Source organism: Equus asinus, chromosome 22, assembly GCF_041296235.1.
Source record: "Equus asinus isolate D_3611 breed Donkey chromosome 22, EquAss-T2T_v2, whole genome shotgun sequence".
NCBI classification, from domain to species: domain Eukaryota; kingdom Metazoa; phylum Chordata; class Mammalia; order Perissodactyla; family Equidae; genus Equus; species Equus asinus.
Window position 1 is genome coordinate 67,936,145 of NC_091811.1, and position 21,206 is coordinate 67,957,350.

Consider the following 21,206-nt stretch of genomic DNA (forward strand, 5'->3'; position numbering starts at 1 on the left):
GACTCATTTACCATTCGTGTGTCCCAGGGGTCGGCAAGTTTTTCTGTAAATGCCAGGGAGTCAGTGTTAGAGGTGTTGCAGACCCAGCGGCCTGTGTTGTAACTACCTACCTGCCGTTACAGCGAGACGGCAACCACAGGCAGGACACAGATGTGTGGGCGGGGCTGTGTGCCAGCAGAACTTTCTGTGTGGACGCGGGTGCTGGGCTGGACCTGTTTGCAGACCCAGCCCTTCCTCTCCATCTTTACTGGACTGTTGGCTCGATGAGGGCAGGTTTGCTGTTCATTGGATACAGCCCTGTGCTTAGTAGGCACGCGACTCCTTGTGACTCAGGGCTCCAGGTGGTTCAGGAAAGGGTGAGCATGTCTGTCACGCCATCTTGTAACTAGCGGAATACTCCTTGCTGTTTTTCAGCCTCCTCCCTTTCTTTTTTTTCCTTGACAGAGTAAATATGCTATTCTAATTGAATTTAGGATAGAGCTGAAAGTTGTGTCTGTAATTCTGCAGTTTCTTTCTACCTCTGTTGTTATAAAAAGCCCTGCCAGTAGCATTGTTTATGAACTCTGTTTATGTCATATTGGTATGAAACAGTAATCATTTTAAATAAGTAGACTGGTTTGAGTGTCTTATTTATGTAAGAAGCACATAAATACGAAGACACTAGTTAAGAATTGTTTTTCTTTAATAAGGTACTAGCTTTTGACGAGTGTGCACCATGCGTGAGTATAAGCTGGTCGTTCTCGGCTCGGGAGGCGTTGGAAAATCTGCTCTGGTAAGTCCTTCTCGCTGCACTGAAGCTCTCCACTCCTACACACGTTCTTTTTTGGTTGAGTTTTAGGTTTTGATTATTTGTCATCTTTTATTAAGGCGAAACCCCATAATGATTTTAGAGGCAATATAATATTTTTCTTGAAATTTTAGTCACTCTTTAGTAGTATCTGCGTAGATTATTGGTTCCAGACCAACATGAGATATACCAGAATACAGTTTGGGCTAATAAGCACAGAGGTTAAGAGCATATAAATGCGTGTCTGTCTGCATTTCAGAGCCAGATAGGAATGAATTTTGGTTTCTTTCATTGTGAGTTGGCTTATAATATATATTTTATGTTAGAAAATATTAAATAAAGCTTATAAATTACAAAACCTTTTTCAAACATTACCTTTGATTGTTGAGTTTTTACATTATTTTCACAGCCATGTTTTCTCATCAAGAAATAGTAGAGCAAGAAGATGACATATGGTGGGTGGGAAAGGGAGAGACTTGGGGAAATAACTGATGAACAGTTCAGAGTTTAGCAAAGCCCCACCATAAGACACATGGACCGTCTCCCTTGGCCACTTAGAGTGACCGCCCGGTACAGAACCTGACATGCTTGGGTCAGACCGAGAAGTATGTACAAGGGGCATGAGCTGCCTTTTCATTTGTAAATACGGCCAGAGTGCTGGAGAGGCGTCTCGGGCGCGCACTAAACAGTTAGCCACTCTCTGCTGAAATGCAAATTCAAGCCCTTAGAACTGAAACAGGAGGTATTTTTAAAATTTTAAATATATGATCTCTAAATTTAGAATTACCTGATAAGGAGCATAGTGATTATTAATTGTAAAGAAAAGGCTTTATAAGGTAATTTTCTCACAAAAATATGTGCATTCAAATGTAGTATTGGGTATGTTTTTCCATCAATGGCGTAACTACCTATGTGAAATCAATAGTGAGAAATGTACAGATTTGGATTTGTTCTTTTCCTTACAAGTAAAATGGTATGTTAATTTTTTTTCAGACTGTACAGTTTGTTCAAGGAATTTTTGTTGAAAAATATGATCCTACAATAGAAGATTCTTATAGAAAGGTATATGTTACTTTAGAAGGCGTTTGCTTTTTACTTTACTATAAATATGAATTCTTGTTTTTAGTTTTGTGATTATTGAGTGTTGTTTACAAAGTAGAACGAAGAAGCAGAGTTAATTTATAAAATTAATGGGAAAAGTTCACACTTATTTCCTGGCATTTTGTGTTTACCAGTTTATGAGAATCTAAACAACACTTGCTCTCATTCTCTGTCTCCCTGATTCTCTCTCAGAGAATTTTAAGTTTATCCTGACCCAAAAATTGTCATTTGACTCACAGACTGTAGAGCTAGGCCGTCCATTTCCCGTGGCGGCTCCATGAGGTCGTGTGTGCCCCCCGCCCCCACCCCAGCCTCCTCAAGTCTGAATACCCTCAGGCTGCCCTCTTTTTAGCCGAGATGTTCAATACAAAAGTCTCCCTAACCTTCCTACCCTTATAGCTGTTTGAGCAAGGGCCACTGCTCGTAATAGAAGGGTTTATTTCTATGTCCGCTGACACAACATGTGGCAGTGAAAGCTAATACGCAGACGTTTTTAATTCAGTAAGGAGAGAGTTGTCTCCCCACCTTCCTGGAGCAGCCAGCCTGGCCCCTGCAGCTGTGCAGACGCTCTGTTTTCATTCCTCCCTGTGTCCACAGTCTTCCAGAAAAACTGGAAACCCCACGTGTGAGGCAATATTACTCTTTTCTTTCCACATCTAATTCTAAATAGCTTTTTTCCCGTAGGAAATGTTAAGTGAAAAGGGGTAACAAGGGTATATAATTTGATAGCTGTCCTCTGCTTCCTTGCTACCAGAAACTTTGTTCCCATGTGATGGAGGAGATGTGGTTATCTAGAGAAATGAAGGTGTGTCCACAACGTGGCAGAGCTGACACAGGCAGGATCACTTCTGATATCACTGGAACTGTTACTGGTTGTAAATTTGGGGGGCTGTTTTGCAGTCCTTTCCACTCTAGAATTCAGTGCGGAGTGAGTCATACTGAGCTTGGATCCTGTAGGTCCTGGTGTTGATTAAGAACACAGGCTTTTGTGGCTAATACAGTCTGGGGGGCAGTGAAACTTGATTGTTAGCCAGCTCTTTCTTTCCTGTTTTGTTAAAGTATTGCTTGACATTAGTTGTAAAGTGGCTATAATCAGTGTCTTTATTTTAAATATCATATTAGCTTTTATATATCTTAAGGTAGTCTTGTATACATAAAAAAATGAAGATGTATTTTACTTTCCCCCAGCAAGTTGAAGTAGATGCACAGCAGTGTATGCTTGAAATCCTGGATACTGCGGGAACGGTATGTAGCCCAAGGGCCTGGGTGTGTGTACGCTTCGTGTGCTACTGACCTTGCGTGTGCTGGCACTCTAGAGACAAGTTTTAGCTAAGCTAATTTAAAGGTACTGCTAGCATTAAACTTTAAAGCTGTTTTTTTATTCCCTTTTTGTGTGTGTGCTTTGTAAGTGCAGTGGGTCAGTTATTGAAGAAATAAGTAGAAAATATGTTTGGATGAAAATTTCGTAGTTTCACTAGCACTTTTAAATCAAGATGTATTGCCATATTTTAAATGATGTGGAAAATCCTTGGGGATGCATTTATTCCTCGGTGGCCTTGTGAAATATTTTGAATGGTGTCCTTCCTCCTTCAAAGTATCTACAGAACGACTAGATTTGTTGCTATCTGCAGTGAAAGGGGAGGTTTATTCTGCCTATTTGGTATTCCTTCCGCTAACGATAGAGCACCTGACAGGTGCGTGGACTGTGTTCCTACCCTGGGGCTCACAGTCTAGTGAAGGAGGAATCGTGTGGGCGATGGCCAGATAGAGATGAGGGTGCTGGTGGACCCACAGAACTAGCGCCTTCTGAGCCAGCTGCGAGCACCTTAGGGGTCAGTTTGGGTGCCCTACACCGTATGATACATTAAAAAGCTACCTTTGAGTAGCTTTTGGAGACAGGATGTTTCTGTCCCACGTGAGTATATTTATTTTACATATAAATCTGCTTTGGTTTATTATTTTCAAATAAAAAATTTATTTCTTGAAATACCAGTTTTTCAAATAGCATCTTATCATGGACTGTAATTTTAAGAAATGTTACATAATACTGTATTTTTCGTTGAGCTCTAATTGTAGACTTTGAAAATTGTCAAGTTAATGGTCAAAACATTATTGTTTTTTAATGATCCTTTCTTTCTACTGTAGGAACAATTTACAGCAATGAGGGATTTGTACATGAAAAATGGACAAGGCTTTGCGTTAGTTTATTCCATCACAGCACAGTCCACATTTAATGATTTGCAAGATCTGAGAGAGCAGATTCTTCGAGTTAAAGACACTGATGATGTGAGTTGACTTCCTAATAAATATATTTTATTTCAAACTAATCGTAGTGATAGCCGATTTAAACGTTTGAATTTAAAGCCAGTTTAACGTTCATGTATTTTGGGTATTTGTTTGTTTTTCAAAAGCTTTTTCCTTGAAAGGCAAAAATAATGTCTTTAACACTCATACGTATTTTCAAGTATATATAATGTAGAAAGTGAGAAATACCCTCCATTAACCTGTGTTAAATAAATTTATACCCTTATTTTTAAATCATGTGTTTGGTGGGGAGGAAGCAGCGGTGTGGGTGGCAGGTGTTACTAATAGAGCAAATGATGTTCTGGCCACATTTCTGGGAGATTTAAGAGCCTTTTTAACAAGAATCAGGACTACAGATAAACACATCTCCAGAATTATGACGGAGAAGGAACATCGTAATATTAACTCTGAAAGGAAGGAGTCGAACATTAATTTACGTGCCCCTTCAGAGTGCACCACAGTGGAGCTGAATCCTGTAGGAAACTTCAGAGGGGTTGCTTGAATCCTCATGGCGCTGGGTAGAGCAGTGGCTCCCAGATTCGGTCTTTCCTCAGAATCCCTGTAGAGCTAGTTAGAACAGATGACCAGCCCTGCTTCTCCCCAGTTTTCTGATCCCTTGGTCTGGGACAGCGCTCAGAAATTTGCGTTTGTAGCACATTTCCAGATGGTGTTGGTGCTGCTGGTCTGGGCACCACACTGTTAGGAACCTCTGTACAATATATAGTTTAATTATAGCAAATACTATGAGAGCTGGGAGGCCCCCTGTGGGAAATGGTGCCTTTTCCTGGACTTCTGAAACAGGAGAGCTGGGGGCCCACGTGTTTCCAGCAGCCTCAGTGAGCATTTCTCAGTTCGCAAATCTGTTTTCTACTGTCTCCGGTAGCTACTGTCGTTTTCTTATAGCAGTTGGATTAAACAAGTATATATTAATATAATACTCTATATCTATTCCTTAAAAAGGCAAAATTCCTGTTTTTCTAGTTTGGGTTTTTTCCCAAAAATTCTCTAGAAACCCAGTCTCTAAATGATTAATAGGAGTTTTGCAGAATAAGTATTATTTTTTTATATAGTGTCCTTTTAAAATTACAAACATCACATGTATCCAGACACATGATTAATGTAGTCTAGATTTTTAGTAAATTAGGTGATTTTCTGGATTTGGAATGTAGACTGTATGAGAAATTGAAAATTCTACTTTAGGGGCTTTCCAGTTTCTTCTTTTGTGTCGTGAAATCGAGAACAATCATTTGATAAACGCGTGTCAGGGAGCCAGAGAACTGGGCTGGTTCACATCCCTGAGAGAGATGGTTTAAAATTTCGAAATAGATTGTCTTTTCACAGTAACACCCTTTTGTACTTCCTTTCTAAAAAAGTTTTGCATTTTCCTTACTTTAATTAGTTATAAATCCACTGTGATATGATTTTTAAGGGTTTTTTCCCCTGTTTTGTAAGTAGATCATAGCTTGTTTTCTAAAAATTTCACAGTTAAGGGGCTGGCCCCGTGGCCGAGTGGTTAAGTTCGTGCGCTTCGCTGCAGGCGGCCCAGTGTTTCGTTGGTTTGAATCCGGGGCGCGGACATGGCACTGTTCATCAAACCACGCTGAGGCAGCGTCCCACATGCCACAACTAGAAGGACCCGCAACAAAGAATATACAACTATGTACTGGGGGGCTTTGGGGAGAAAAAGGAAAAAAAAAACCAAAATCTCAAAAATGAAAAAAAATTTCACAATTAAGTTTCTTAAATTAACATTGTTAATGCTTTCATATTTAAGTATAAGTTTTATTACACATTATTAATTTAGTATTTTTCTCTGGCATAATATAAAAAGTAATCTTTAGGGTTAACTTAAAATTCTTTTGATTTGAATTTATATAGCCTATTTATTGACTTGTTTTTACCCTCACAAATATATTTTTAGGTTCCAATGATTCTGGTTGGTAATAAGTGTGACTTGGAAGATGAAAGAGTTGTAGGAAAGGAACAAGGTCAAAATCTAGCAAGACAGTGGAACAACTGTGCATTCTTAGAATCCTCTGCAAAATCAAAAATAAATGTTAATGAGGTATGGTGAATATACTTAAAAGTTCTTGATTTGGATTTAAGCATTCAAAATTAATGGAAAATAATGTGTGTGTATTAACCCCAAGTTAATGTACTCAGGGTGCTTTGTTAGTTAAATATATGCATGTTAATAAGCACGGTGCTCTTTCAGCCTCTTTATTAAATGCTAGTGTAGTGGGATTTACCATGAAAAAACAGAAGACTAGACAGAGTGAGGAAGTTAGGGGTGAGGAAGACATGAAGTCTGCACGCTTGTGAAGGATGTTATGTAAAAGATAGAGACAAATTGAAAAAGGAGTGCCCAGTTTACCTTGAAGGGGCTTAAAGTCATGTTGTAGAGTAAAGAGGCAGAAAGATTTGAAGAAGAGTAAAGGATTGTTTTCTTTAGATGATGGTAAATGTTCTAACTGAACTAAGATAAGATCTCTGCAGCTCCTTCAACTCAGTGCTTATTTTAAGGAGAACAATTTTAGCCCTCCCAAAAAATAAACAAACAGAAAAGGACTTGGCAGTTAATGAGAATACCTGGTTTACTCTCATTCCTTAACTGACCAGAATATTCGCTTTCTGGGGTTCATTTATTTCTATGGAAAGTTCAGCTTTTTCATTTTACTTTTTTGTTTTGATTTTTTCTCCTGTAAATTAAAAAATAATTAATATGTTTGCAGATCTTTTATGACCTAGTGAGGCAAATTAACAGAAAAACTCCTGTGCCTGGGAAGGCCCGCAAAAAGTCGTCGTGTCGGCTGCTTTAATGTACTGAATGCATTGTAGCTCTGAGCCAGGTATGTTAACTCTTGCTTGATCTTTTCCCCTTTTTTTGCCCCCCTCTTTTAACCTCATCTTCATTAAGGGCACTCTGTCAAGAAAGCAAGTATACAATTTTTGTTGTTCTAAACAAGAAACAGTTACTTCCTTTCTAAGCTATCAATGAGTTAGTATGATATTCTAGTAATTAAAATAATTATTTCATGCACAATTCATCATCAGAGGTAAGGTATTCCACGTAAGTGAATATTCTGGGTAGGTTCATCCTTTCTGTCCTTAGGCCTGGGGGGACACTGGTTTATGCTGACAGCGCAGTCATGAACAAAACCTTCTCTCCTGCCTCTTCATTGCCTTAAGCTAATTAAGTTCTAGTGGAAGAGTCAGACATGCAATTGCAAAATAGGATAAATACTTTGATAGAATGAACCCAGCGTAGTACTGATAATAAGAATCTGTGACACATTTGTCGTACACCAGCCACTCTTAAGTACTGTCTGTCTGTTACTTGAATTCTTGAAACAGTTCTGTGAGGCAGGAACTATTATTGTTCCCGTATTTTCCAGATGAGTGAACTGAGGTACAAAGAGATTATTACTTGTTTAAGCCCTGCCTTGGGTAAACAGCAGAGCCAGAATTTGAATCCAGTTATTTGAGTACATGGCTCAGAATTGGAGCCTCAGACTGGCTCCCAAGTCTGTGCTTAGTCACTATGTTGTCGTAGGTACCTAATATGGCAATATGGGTACTACATATGGGAGCATATGCCTGGGGCACCAAGCCAGTCAGATGTGAGCTGTGGATTCAGGGAAAGTCTGTCAGAGTTCAGAGACATCTCAGCTGAGATCTGAAGGGTAAGTAGGAGTTGTGTAGGGGCTGAAGAGTTCCAGGCAGAGAACCACAAATACAGCTCAGAGATGAGACAGCAAAGCAAAGCTGAGCCTACAACCTTTTGATACAGTTTTTGAAAACAGTCATGTTAAACAGGTTAATACACGTACAGCAGATCAGTGCCTGGTGCACGGTAAAACCTCAACTATTAGCTGCTGCCGTTTGCCAACGATCGTGCTTTCTTGCTCGGTGATCATTAGATGGTATTTTACTCTACTCTTATCCTTGGGAACTTTTGGTGTCTGACTCTGCTGCTTCCTGTGTTGAGTGGCCCTGTCCCACCACAGCACCCTGATTCTCTCTCTTAGAGTTCAAGGCTCTCTGTTAGATACCTCCTCTCGTTCTTGACCACTCGCCCGTTCTTAGCAGCGCACGTGCCCAAGCTCACACGTGCCCATCTGTCCTTTCCAGTTTGCTGCGATCAGTCCGCTAGGATTTAGAAAACTTAGCAAACTCGTTCAGACTGTCAACGAGGACCTAAAGTTCAAGGCATTTGTGAAATTATTTCTGCAGCCACATCTGTATTAACAGTGTTTCTGGAGCTTGCAACGTCTGATCCGAGACAAACAGTAAAAAAGGAAACTTCTTTTAGCCCAGGCGTGTGTGCAGAAAATCATCCAAAGTAAATAAATATTTGGCAGACGTTGAGTTCTGATTTTACTTCTTAAGTTTAATCGCATGTGATTTTAGTATAATAACTTTTTCTGACATCCATCTTAAAGCTGATAGAATCTGTTTAAATATGGAATTAGAAAGTATATAACTGTTAACTGTAAAGAGGCATCATGAAATAAGTTCTATTTTGTCTGCTTCTCTGAGCCAGCTTTTTAGCTGCTCTTTATTCTTTTTTTTTTTGGCTTGGGAAAATTAGCCCTGAGCTAACATCTGTGCCAGTGTTCCTCCATTTCCTATGTTGGTTGCTGCCGCAGCATGGCTGACAAGTGGTGTAGGCCCACACCTGGTATGCAGACCTGGGCTGCTGACGCGGCTTACACCACCCTTAACCACCATGCCACGGGGCCAGCCCTGGCTGCTCGTATGCACAGAGGAAGGAAGAAAGGTCTTGATTTTCTGGTACTAGGAACCCTGGTAAGATGGGCATTCTATACTTAGGATGTAATTCTAGGATTGGAAACATTCTTATAGGATCGCTCATTTTAAAATACTAATTGCAATCTCTCTTTTAATCCTAATTCTAATGAAGCTGACCTGATCTAAAATTTTAATGTAGTGGGGTTTTTTGGGTCTTTCTTTTTCTACCCCCGGCTTTTACTCTTTGGAAGATAGTACACAGACATTTGCATTACAGTGATCCCCTTTTGTATCTGAAACTTCGTTTGATCGACTTCCCAGAGAGTAGCAGAATAGATGAAGTCATTCCACAGAGATGAAAATATCTACCCGTGCCTTGCTTTGCTGTGAGTTGTGGGACGGTGTCATTAATGTAATGACGAGGACAAGAGCCTATATTACATTCATTTCTAACACTTCATTGTTCCTTTAGATCTTTAGTGTGCTAATTTTTGGCCCACGTTTTCAATTAATGTAATTTATTTCTTTTTGACAGGTCTGAAGAACTGTTGCCCAATTCAACAGTGCCAGCATTCCAACTTTGTTAAACCTACCAACATCTTAAATGGACTTTCTGTGGTGGTACCCTTTAAGAGGCGGATGAAAGCTACTACATCAGTTTGCACATTCTAATCACTTCCCAGTATCACAAGAGAGATTTTTACTTATATAATAGTCCTAGAGTATGCAGCTGGTAAAACCAGAGGCTACGATCCAGTATTACTGCTAAGAGACATTTTCATCCACCAATGTTGTACATGTATGAAAATGGTGTACTGTATACTTTACACGCCCCATACTTTGTATTGGAGAGTACAATAATGTAAATCTTAAAAGCACCACTATTTTAGCATAATAAAAGAAAGTCCAAAGAGCTCCTATATAGACTACTCCAGATAACTTCGCTTCTTTGATACTTGTAGCTTATTGTAATTTTTTTTAAGAAATTCAAGGTCATTATCATTGTATTGTACAAATAAGCGCTTTGATTAACACAGCTATATAGTTTTTTTAATTTTTAAAAATCCTGTGGAGACAGTGATCTTGTCTTTAAAATATGATAGTCCTTTCAGTCTAATGTCTTAGATTAAAGACGTTGCCTTTAATATCTGTTGGGAAGGAAATGTCCAGACTTTTCAAATCTCTTATTATATGTTTCCTTTTTTGTTTACATAGGGAACAGTGTTTATAGTTGTGTGTACAGTGGGGGTCTACAACAAGAAGTGTATATTTTCAAACAATTTTTTAATGATTTAACAATTTTTGTAAATCATTTTCAGGCTTCTGCAGCTGTAGATTCTCACTGTGAATCCCTTGCTTGCTCATGCATAAGTGTATTTGCAATACCAAATATACAGGTTTAGTATTTTTGCCTGTTAGTGATTGTTTCACATGTGTAACGTTTTGGTTGAGATGTTAAATGGTGGACGAGTACTGTGGATGTGAATGTGGGAAGTAATTTTAATCATGTGTAATTGGTCACAAGGCCTGAGTTGCAGTAATATTGCTGTTTTATTTAACAATGCCTTGTTGCTTTGTATGCATTAACGTTTGGGTGTAAAGATTGTGTGTCTATCCAACAGGGAGCCACAGTATTTAAATTGACCAACCTGATGTTACAACTCCTTTGAGGTGGCCAAATGTAAACTAAAAGCCTTAATTAAAGTGGTGCAATTTTGTATAACTAGCATCAGTAGTTCAATAAATTTGGATTGCCATGCAAGGGCTTGCATTATAATTACTTGCCACTTGAATGTGTTTTGTGTAATGTTTAACAGTGCTAGTAAATAAATATGGGTTTAACTTCTTTTTAAATAGAATGGGTGCGTTTTACATAGTTTGGTTTCATAATTTAACATTTTGGCAAGCTGGTCTCATTCATTAATTACAGAAATGATGAGTGAAAGATGGCAGATTTTTTTCCTAGTATTGTTTGAATATCCACATAACCACTTTCTGAATTTTTCCTTGGGAAAGAATTTGTGAATCAGGCAATATTACTTTAGGAATGTATGCCTCTGGGCAATGTTCAGGTGTAGGAGGTGTCAGAAGAATTGAAAAGACTGACAGATGTTACACTTAGGGATTTTTTAAAAATATAGGATGCAGTTTTACTCAAGCTATTATCGCTATAAACTCTCTGAGAGAAGTGGACTCGGGTCCTACTTTGTTTTTAGATGATAGGTCTGTCTTTGTCTTTTGTGTGCTATAATCTTGTTCTTTTTTGAAGTTTGTAAGCAAATCTTAACTCAACTTTCTCAAAGTATTTGCCAGCCACTGGAGCCTCTCAGTGGTTGACCAGTTACACCATCTAGTTTAGGGGTTAATCCCCTACATATGGGCTGTTTGAAGGGGCATTTGAAGGCTTTAATTTTAAGAAGAAAGAAGTCTTCTTCCTTACGTATTTAACTCAGAGTTCCGTATACTTAAAGGTCCCATGGATCCAAAGAAAAAGAAATGTTCTCTCAGAAGTCCCACTTAATGAAAGGACTTGTTTTAGCAGAACTGGTTTTATTTATCATCATTGGGAGAAAAACCCTAAAAAAGTGGGATTGCAGAGTGCTAAAATCACTTCACTTTATGATGTCCTGTTACATCCTGTCCACCCTCTTTGAGGGCACCACCATTCAATGAGTTACCTTTAATAAGTGTTTGTTGCCCACCAGCTACATGCCAGGCTGAGTTTTCAGCTCTTAAAAACAGATAAATATTCAACAGATAGATTTAAGTACTTCTCTGGCAAGCTTTGTTCTAGGCCTGAGGATAGAGCAGCACCCGAGATCAACTTGGACCCTGACCCCCTAGAATTTATGCTCTGCTGCGGTGTGTCTCAGCCTCAGCACTATGGATATTTTGTGCTGGACAGTGAGTTGTGGGGGGTATCCTGTGCATTATAGGATTTTTAGCAGCATCCCTGGTCTCTACCAACTAGATGCCAGTAATACCACCCCCACCCCCAAGCTGTGACAGCCAAAATTGTCTGCAGACTTTGCCAGGTGTCCTCTAGTTAGATTTGGGGAGAGGGTGTTGAGGGCAGAATTGCCCCATTGAGAACCAGTGATCTGGTGGGAAACAGTACGAGTCACAGACGAGTGCTGGGCATACAAAACGGACAGTTGAGTGTGTGAATGAGGAGGTGGGCCCTGGAACCAGGCTTCCTGGGCCTCTGGTCTCAGCCCTGCCCTTCCCTGGCCTGTGACCTGGTCAGGTGTGAAATGGGAGTGATAAGAGCACGTACTCCAGAGGAGTAGACTGAGGTCAATGCCAGTGCCCTCCTCTCGGTCGGTGTTTTTTGGTTTTTTATCTTGTATCTTGCTAATAGAAATAGGGCTGTGGTTTGGCAAAAAGCACCATTGTCTCCCATATGACATAGTTGCTGCAGCTTAGGAATTGCAGGTCCTGTGCAGATAGACTCTCTGGCGCTTAAATGGAAAATACTACAGTAATTCAGTCAGAAAAGTCATGAGTTCCTCCTCATGTCCCCAAGGATACTGAGAGAATCTTGAATTTTAGGAGAAAACCAGAGAGAGATTTTATTTAACTTTTCTAAAAAGTTGTAAAAGCCCCATTTTGACTTTGGCGTGGATTCGGCCTTCTTTTTTCTTGAGTGTATGGTTGTTCCCACATGTGGCTGTTATGAGCAGAAAATTTAAAACCTCCATTTATGAAGGTGAGTTTTGCTTCTCTGTTCAGTCATCTTGTCTGTTGGGTGGGGAAGGCAACCTTAGAGTCAGAGCTCACCCCGCACCATTTTTCCTCTTCATTTACTTCCGTCTCTGTCTGCCCTGAGTTTAACCCCATCTGTTATTCCATCTCCTCTTAAATCCTGGAAATGCAGAAAAGAATTACAGTATTTTGTAATTAATACTCCTGCAACTTCATCTTAGTGTTTGCAGGCTCATCTCTCCTAAACTATCAGTGAGCCTTAACAAATTGTGATTTATAGGACCCAGATTTTTTTTTTAAACCTGTTCTGTAATTTGTTACAGTGCATCAGTACATCTGGTGTTTTATGAATGCTTGAGAGAAGTATAATAGATTGAGAGCAGATCTAAACTCTGTCCCCTTAACTGACTATGGAGAGAAAAATGTATGAGTCTTTGTTGGGATATTGATGACACTTGTCAACAGTTGGCTACTAAACCTGTTAATGGAGCAACTGAGTTTGTAGGCTTGGCATTAGTTTTTCTTTGAAAGGTAGAAATAAAATACTGCTAAATAGGTCTGTTTTCTAAATGCTGCAGATTTTTTAAAAACTATTCCAGATGTTGCATATATTTTGAGCTTCCTCCCTTAAAATATCCTTGTTTGTGGCCTATAGAATACTGACCTTAAGAATTAAAGACTCTCCAAAATTAGAGCTATCTAGCTGAGTTTTTGTATCTACGAATCAACAGATCTGTTTAGTTGTGTGTGTCTGCCACGTCCCAGGCCCTGCCCGCCATGCTGGGGATGCAGCAGAGCTGTTCTGCCCACATGGAGCTTCCATTCTCTTGGGAGAAAACGACAGCAACTGAACAAAGCTCAGTGGGTAACGATCTGTTAAACTTTCTCAGAGCTTTCCATTGGGACAATTTAATGACTTTAGGAGAGCAGGGTATTTCTAATATGTATAAAGATTTTTATCCTTTATAGGCCGTCAGTAATTTCTCTGATTTGTCTGAAAGGGTGTGGAGGGAATTTTTACTACTTTGTTATGTTATGAACCTAGTTTAAATTGATTTTCCTTATACAATGACATAAATGAGATCATTATCCAGATTCAGCATTTGGGTCAAAATGCAGGGTTTTTTCTGGAAACTAAACTCAAATAGATCTTACAGGATTTTTATGTGAATAATAATGTTCGCTTAAGTCAGAAGGTTACAGCAGTTTTTAAATAGGCAGAGATCAAACCCTTTAAGTTTTGTGATCTGCTGTTACTACCCATTCGGATTCCTGTGTGTGGTGTGGTAGTTCATGTCCCCTGCGAGCACTGGGTTCAGAACAGGAAACTCAGTTACTGTCAAACTTAGGAATGTGCAGTGTGCTGTGCTTTGGGCAAGGGGAGCAGCAAAGAGTAAATGATAAAATAAACCCAATTCCTCCTGGCAAAGTGCTTAATATATCAGTGTGGGGAAGACCAGTCAGAAATACCAAATGAGCGAAAACCTAACTCACGTCTAACCGCAGATGGTCCTGCTCCGTCATCCCTACTAATGCAAGTGACTATGTAAAAATTTTATTTTGTTTTAAAATGTATGGACTACTTAATTTATATTTCTAACTTAGTTTTACTCAGGTCAGTGTTAATTAGATTCTCTGAGCAAATCAGCCAGTGATGGACAACTACATGGCTGGCAGAGAAATTAATAATTTTCCATGGTGGAAATGGAGTACAATGAGTGGGTACAGGAGTGAGGAGTTAACCAGGGGGCCGCTCTACTGCTCTAATGGGAGCAAAGCACTACAGCCACCCACGGTGACAGCTATGTTGAAGACAGCCGGGGAGGAACAATGCTGGGTCCCAAGTGAGCCCAGCCGGCTGGGAGGCGGCTTGGGTCTGTAAGCATGAAGTGGTTAGGGTTGGAGCTGCCGTGACAAGGGTAGCCCAAGAAACTTTAAAAAGGAGCAACTGGAGAATTGGTTAATGGCTTAAATGTGGGGGCTGAAGGAAAGAGTCAAATATCTGATGATATTAGCAGAACCAGGGAGATGGAGCACCAATGATGATAAAATAGAGAAGCTGGCAAGGAATTGTGGGTTTTAGTGCATAAGCAAAAAAACTGGTAAGATTTAACATTTGAACTTTGGGGTCGTGGACATCCAGGAGGCAACTGAAGCATGAGTGTGAATGAGATGATTTTTATAAGGATTGAGCGTGGCGAAAGAAGAGGGCAGCCCGGCCTCAGTGTGCTGGGGGTGGAGAGAAGAGGGCAGAGTACAGACTGCTCGTACAGAGGCAGGCGGAGAAGGCAGCCGATAGCCGCCTACAGCCCAAGGGTGCAGACAGCATCCTCGATGGCGTGGAGTAAGACGCTCCCCTCCACTCGTGCTGTAGGCCAGCAGTAATCTCTGGACGCTTTGTAATTTGTACCTGTCTGTCTCTCTACTTCATGCTGGGGAATTGGCCACTAATGTAAGGAGATGATAGGATAGTTCTGGAAAGACCATTCTCTAATCAGCACCAGGTCTGTGGATGTTGGTGCAGTGACTCTGAAGTCTGTTTCAGAGCCAGTGTTGACAGACTTCTTTTCCACTTCAGCTGCACTATGGCCGCAAGGCCTCTTCCAAATAATGTCATTGAAATATTCTCCACATACCTTTCCAATAATAAAAACATTTTTGTTCCTCTTGTTTTTCTTAAGTGACACTTTGGTGTTTTACCCACAAAAATGTGTTAAGGAGATAAATTCTTAACTGGGTTCTCAAATATTGTCGATCTATTTCTGTTATTTTCTAAGAAGATATTAGTGTCCTAGTTAAACAGTATGTATTAGTTCCTGGGGCTACTATAACAAATTACTACCAATTTGGTGGCTTAAAACAACAAACTTTTTGTTATGGTTCTGGAGCCAAAAGTCCAAAATCAAGTGTAGACAAGACCTTGCTGCCCCATCGGCTCTAAGAGGATCCATTCCTTGCTGCTGGCATTCCTTGATGTTAGGCAACAATCACCCAAACTGCTTCCATCTTCATATCTCCACTGTGTGTGTCTCATCTCCCTCTTTTAAGGACATTTCTGGTGGCATTTAGGGCCCATTGGGTAATCCAGGATCATCTCAAGATTCTTAGTCACATCTGCAAAGATCCTTTTCTCAAATAAAGGTAACAGTATCAGATTTGGGGATTAGGATGAGGATGATGTCTCTTAGGGAGCCATTATCAGCCTGCCACACAGTGTTTTACTGGTGCTGAGGTAACAAAAACCAGCATGGGTCTATGCTAGGCTCACCCAAAACATGCTGAATTGAGTCTGCAGACCTAGGGTACTCCCTAGAGAGGTCCCACCTAAGAAAGCCCCAGAATCTGGCTACTCTGCAGAGGGTCTTCTGTGGGAAGCCTAGAATCAGAGGAGACTTGGAGGAGTCAGTGAGAGGTCCGGTCTGGGCTTGTTCCACAATTCCAGAGCCAGTATAGTATAGTGTCCAAGGGGTGCCGTTAACAGTTATCGCACTGACTGCCTTCCACTCGTGTTAGCATTAGTGTACGTCCTGTCTCCCCTACAGATTTTATTTTTTTCGGTGATGACAGGAACTTCCTATTCCGCTGACTTAGATTTAGGAGTGATATAAATATTTTTTTTTTTTAAAGATTTTATTTTTTCCTTTTTCTCCCCAAAGCCCCCCGGTACATAGTTGTGTATTCTTCGTTGTGGGTTCTTCTAGTTGTGGCATGTGGGACGCTGCCTCAGTGTGGTCTGACGAGCAGTGCCATGTCCGTGCCCAGGATTCGAACCAACGAAACGCTGGGCCGCCTGCAGCGGAGCGCACGAACTTAACCACTCGGCCACGGGGCCAGCCCCAGGAGTGATATAAATATTAAACGTTATTTTCTTACTTTGCTTTTCAGTTTCAGACCTGGCAAGAGGGTTTTCCCTCCACCTCATCCCCCACCTTTAACCAGACTTACGTATATGATTCATATTAGAAGAAAAAGGGGGCTTCTGAAACCAGAGTGTTGTGATTTCGAAGATGTGACTCAACTTCTACAGGGAATTGAATGTTTTACTTACTGTTTTGTTTGTTTTTAGAAATGAGAGTAGATAAAAATTCATTTGGTTGGAATGAAGTACATTGAATATTCAAGTAAATTAGGGATTAATTCAACCCAATGGGTTTTTGGGTTTTGTATCTGTTAGTACATCCTGCATTGGGGGTGAGGTTTCTGTCTGTGTGAGCACTTCTCAAAATGAATTTGGACCTTCTCCAGAGAGGCCTTATCTGTTAATTATTTGAAATAATAGTATAAGGAGATGGTAACCATCCGTGTGGTTTACATGTTAAAAATACGAACTAAAGTTCCCAGAAGCTGACTCAGTCATTCGCCACTAGAACTATTCTGGAAAAAGTTCTCACTTCACTCATTCATTCCTTTGAATTTTCTGACTTCAATAAAGCACGACTTGGATCACAGAAGATTTTAACTGGAGACTTCCAGGGTCTGTTTTGTTACACAAAAAGACGATTCCTGAGCTACATCTTGGGCTGCTTGCAGAAGCTGAACCAGCTGGTAATGACCAGCAAACACTCAACAGCTAGCTCTTAATTTTTCAGAAACAAACAGAATGTTATTAGCCACAGCCGTGCCACTAATTTCATTCCACCGATGGTATCATACCGGCCCTGGCGGTCTGGTGGTTAAGATCCGACGCTCTGGGTCAGGCCTGGTGGCACAGTGGTTAACTACACACGCTCCGCTTCGGCAGCCCAGGGTTCGCCGGTTCGAATCCCGGGTGGGGACATGGCACAGCTTGGCAAGCCATGCTGTGGTAGGCATCCCACATATAAAGTAGAGGAAGATGGGCACGGATGTTAGCTCAGGGCCAGTCTTCCTCAGAAAAAAGAGGAGGATTGACAGCAGTTAGCTCAGGGCTAATCTTACTCAAAAAAAGAAGAAAAGATCCGACGCTCTCCCTGCCACAGCCCACATTTGTGTCCCAGTCAGGGAACCACACCACTCATCTGTCAGTTGTCACACTCTGGTGGCTGTGATGCTGAAAGCTCTGCCACCAGGATTTCAAATAACAACAGCAGGGTCACCCGTGGTGGACAGGTTTCAGGGAGCTTCCAGACTGAGACTAGGAAGAGGGACCTGGCCACCCGCTTCGAGAAAACTGGTCTTGAAAACCCTGCCAATATCAGCGGAGGACTCTGATACAGCGCTGGAAGGGGAGAGGACGGCCCGAAAAGTTGGGCAGCTTCCACTCTGCTGTCCACAGGGTCACTGGTAGTTGGAATCCACTCAATGATACTAACAAGTGCTGTCATAGAGGATGGCAACAAAGAAGGACGTGGTACCCACTCCCCTGCCCTCATCCTTCCACTCCTAACCGGCACAGGATATTATGTTCAGGGCATTCTCCCCTTGGCAGGCTGTGGATAATGCCGGATACAGAATTAATGGTAGCTGCCCTAGGCCCCCTGCCAAGGCTCTTGTTCAGGGAGGGTAAAGAGGACAGGTCTCAGGATGTCATCCAAACAGGATAGATGTAAAATGCCAAACCATGTCAGCCCTGGAAAGTGAAGACAGTTCGCAGTGCCACGTCCCCCACCACTGTCAGAAGAGAGCTGCCTCTCCCCAAGAGTTCATCTCCCCAAGGCTATTACATCATAAGGAAGGACTTTTTTCTTAGCTCAAGTTACTCATAAAACTCACTGAGAGGAGCAGTAGAATGAGTCATAATTGGCTCAACTGCTTTATCTCCCTTTGAAGAAGAAATGTAACAAATCCTAGGAAGCAAAAGATTTTGTGACAAGTCTCCTTGACCTGCCCAAGATAAACTGAAACACCACATGAGTTAAACCAAAATATATTCAATATCTAGCCTTAAACCTAGTTTGACTATAGCTTCTCCTTTCCAAAGGAAAATGATCTGTGGAATAGTAATAACTATTATTACGGAATCATTAATCTGTCATTATTACGTAATCTATGGAATCATCCTTATACATAAACCTTTCCTCCGCTCTTCTTTCCTGCCGTCCTTTCTTAAGCAAAAGTTTAAGAAAGCTGTCACCCAGGCCCCCAAAACCAATTAGAATGGGGGAATGATGGAATAATAAGAAAAGCCAGCAAATGGTAGCTGAATTCTTGGTCTTTGGCATGATGTTTCCATGAAAGAGACATTTCCAGACTGAAGAACTTACAACCTCTGATAGTTTAGAAGTAATAATAATTTTAGTTATCATTTTCTTGGACCCCTACTATGTGCCAGCCACTGCTCTGAGCACTTTAGATGTGTTTCTTTAGTCCTCAAAACAATGCTACGAAGTGGGGGCTATTAGTGTCCCCTGAGAGTGCTAAGAGATCATTAAATCAACAGAATGAAATATTCATTCTGAGTACTGGAAATTAATTATTTTTGGTGATATTATAAGTGAATAGCTCAAACAATCTGTTATTCCGGAACTTGGGGCGGTGGCTGGATACAAGATAAATGTGCCAAAAGTCAATAGCTTTTTTCTACATTCACAATAAGCACTTGGAAGTTGATATGGGGGTAAACATTTATGACAGAAAAAAACTAAACATCTCAAGGAATAAAGCTAACAAGTAAGAGCTATTAGAAAGTCTTCTTAAAGATCATAAATCAAAATCTGAACAAATACTATATTCTTGAGTGGGAACACTTAGCATCATAAAATGCCAATTTCCTCAAATTAACATTTAAATGTAATTTGATTCCAATTTGAATTTCAACTGGCTGAGGTTTTGAAATTGAAATTGAAGTAAATGATTTTAAAGTTCAAGTGAAAGAAGAAATGACATTAATCAGTACAGTAGAATTGGGTCCAGAAGTAGATTCCAGTATACAACAAGTTAATATACGACAAAAATATATTTCAATAAGCAAGAATGTTACTTAGCAAATGATGCTGGCACAATCTTGACGAAAATAAATTTCAATCCCTACATCACAAAAACAGCAAATTTCAGACAGATTTAATTTTTTCAAGCTATAAAATAAAACAAAAATCTTAGAAGGAAATCTAAGAGATTGGAAGTGCAGTTGTAAGAGAGGGAAGGCCTTCTTAGCCAATTCAAGAAACTCAGAAGCTATCTTTAAATTAAAATATTTTATATATTTAAAATAAAATTAAAGAACTTATATAAATTTAAAATGCTTGGCAAATATATTACAAAGTCAGTAGATTTGGGAAAATATGACAAAATATATAGGGTTAATACCTAAAAATAGAAAGGGTTCTTAGAAATTGAGAAAAAATCCAAAAGAAAAATGGATGAAAGATGTTACTAGGTGGTTCAGAGAAGAGCAAATCTAAGTGGCCCATAAATATAAAAAGATGCTCAAACGAACTAGTAGCCAGGGAGATGCAAAACTAAGTACCCAGAAGCCAACACACAAGCAAAAATTGCAGAGACAACACTACAATCCCAAAAGGGCAAGAAAGGAGTCCTATATTGCTGATGGAAATAGGCGTTGTACAGCCTTTGGGTAAACCACAATTTTAATTTGCTATCTGCTAAGATCAAAGTTCAAAATAGGCATATTCGATCCAGCTATCCTACTCCTGATACCTACATCAAAGAAATGAAAGGATGTAGACACAAGACAATTTACTTCCACGCTGCAGAAGAAAAAACAAATAGGGTAAATGACCGTCAACACAGAATGACTGAATGAATTATGATTCATGCATAATAAAGAACATTATGCAGCCATTTTAAAAATGCGTTTGATGTTTAATGGTTGACTTAGAGGGATTTCTATGAGATATGGAAAGTGAACAGAGCAAAATACAGAGAGGGAGTGTGTTGCACTTGTGTGTGTATTACGTGAGCCTGGAAGGTACTGAAGGATACACACCAGGTTGTTAATAAGGTTACAGAGGAGGGGTGGGGTGAGGAAGGTGGAGGAATCTGAGGAGCACAGGGTGGAGGGAACAGAAGCGCAAAGGTATAGAGGCCTCACTGTCAGTAGCAAGTTAACAACGGTTTCTGGAAGATACATTTTAAAAGCTATATGAATGTCATTATTATATGTAAAATATGAATGGAAACATGGAGGATAATGTGTGATATAAAAATTACCTTGCTAGCAGTAGTAATATAGATGACTTTTGAATTGTTATCTCTTTTTCTCTAACATTGTTATGCTTTTTTTTTTTTTTTTTGGTGAGAAAGATTTGCCCTGAGCTCACATCTGTGCCAATCTTCCTCTAATTTGTATATGGGATACCGCCACAGCACGGCTTGATGAGCAGTATGCAGGTCCATGCCTGGTATCTGAACTGGTGCACCCCGGGCCCTCGAAGTGGAGTGCACGAACTTAACCACTGCACCACCGGGCCGGGCCCCCAATTATGCTATCTTTAAGTAAAAGTAAATTTAAAGTTTTTAAGTAATTAAGTCATCAGCATAACGTCATGCTTAAATCAGAAAAAAAAAATCATCATTCAAAAAAGCCAAAAGAGTTTAGCTTTATTACCGGAAATTCAACCTTTTTACACAGCTAAAGAACTTCAGTTGATCTTGTGAAGGGCAAAGGAAGCAGAAGGGC

General features: G+C 40.2%; 1 protein-coding gene across 6 annotated transcripts in view; it reads left to right on the forward strand.

The window, feature by feature from the left end:
- The window catches only part of RAP1B (RAP1B, member of RAS oncogene family), a 42,499-nt gene extending 31,778 nt beyond the window's left edge, over window positions 1-10,721 (forward strand). For all 6 annotated transcript variants that reach the window (XM_044755700.2, XM_070494702.1, XM_070494703.1 and 3 more), the window contains 7 exons: window positions 690-772; window positions 1,781-1,849; window positions 3,077-3,133; window positions 4,034-4,174; window positions 6,114-6,257; window positions 6,925-7,041; window positions 9,480-10,721. In XM_044755700.2, the coding sequence (XP_044611635.1) occupies window positions 716-772; window positions 1,781-1,849; window positions 3,077-3,133; window positions 4,034-4,174; window positions 6,114-6,257; window positions 6,925-7,011 (555 nt within the window). In that variant the 5' untranslated portion in view covers window positions 690-715 and the 3' untranslated portion in view covers window positions 7,012-7,041; window positions 9,480-10,721. The remainder of the gene's footprint in view (window positions 1-689; window positions 773-1,780; window positions 1,850-3,076; window positions 3,134-4,033; window positions 4,175-6,113; window positions 6,258-6,924; window positions 7,042-9,479) is intronic.
- The last annotated feature ends 10,485 nt before the right edge of the window (window positions 10,722-21,206 follow it).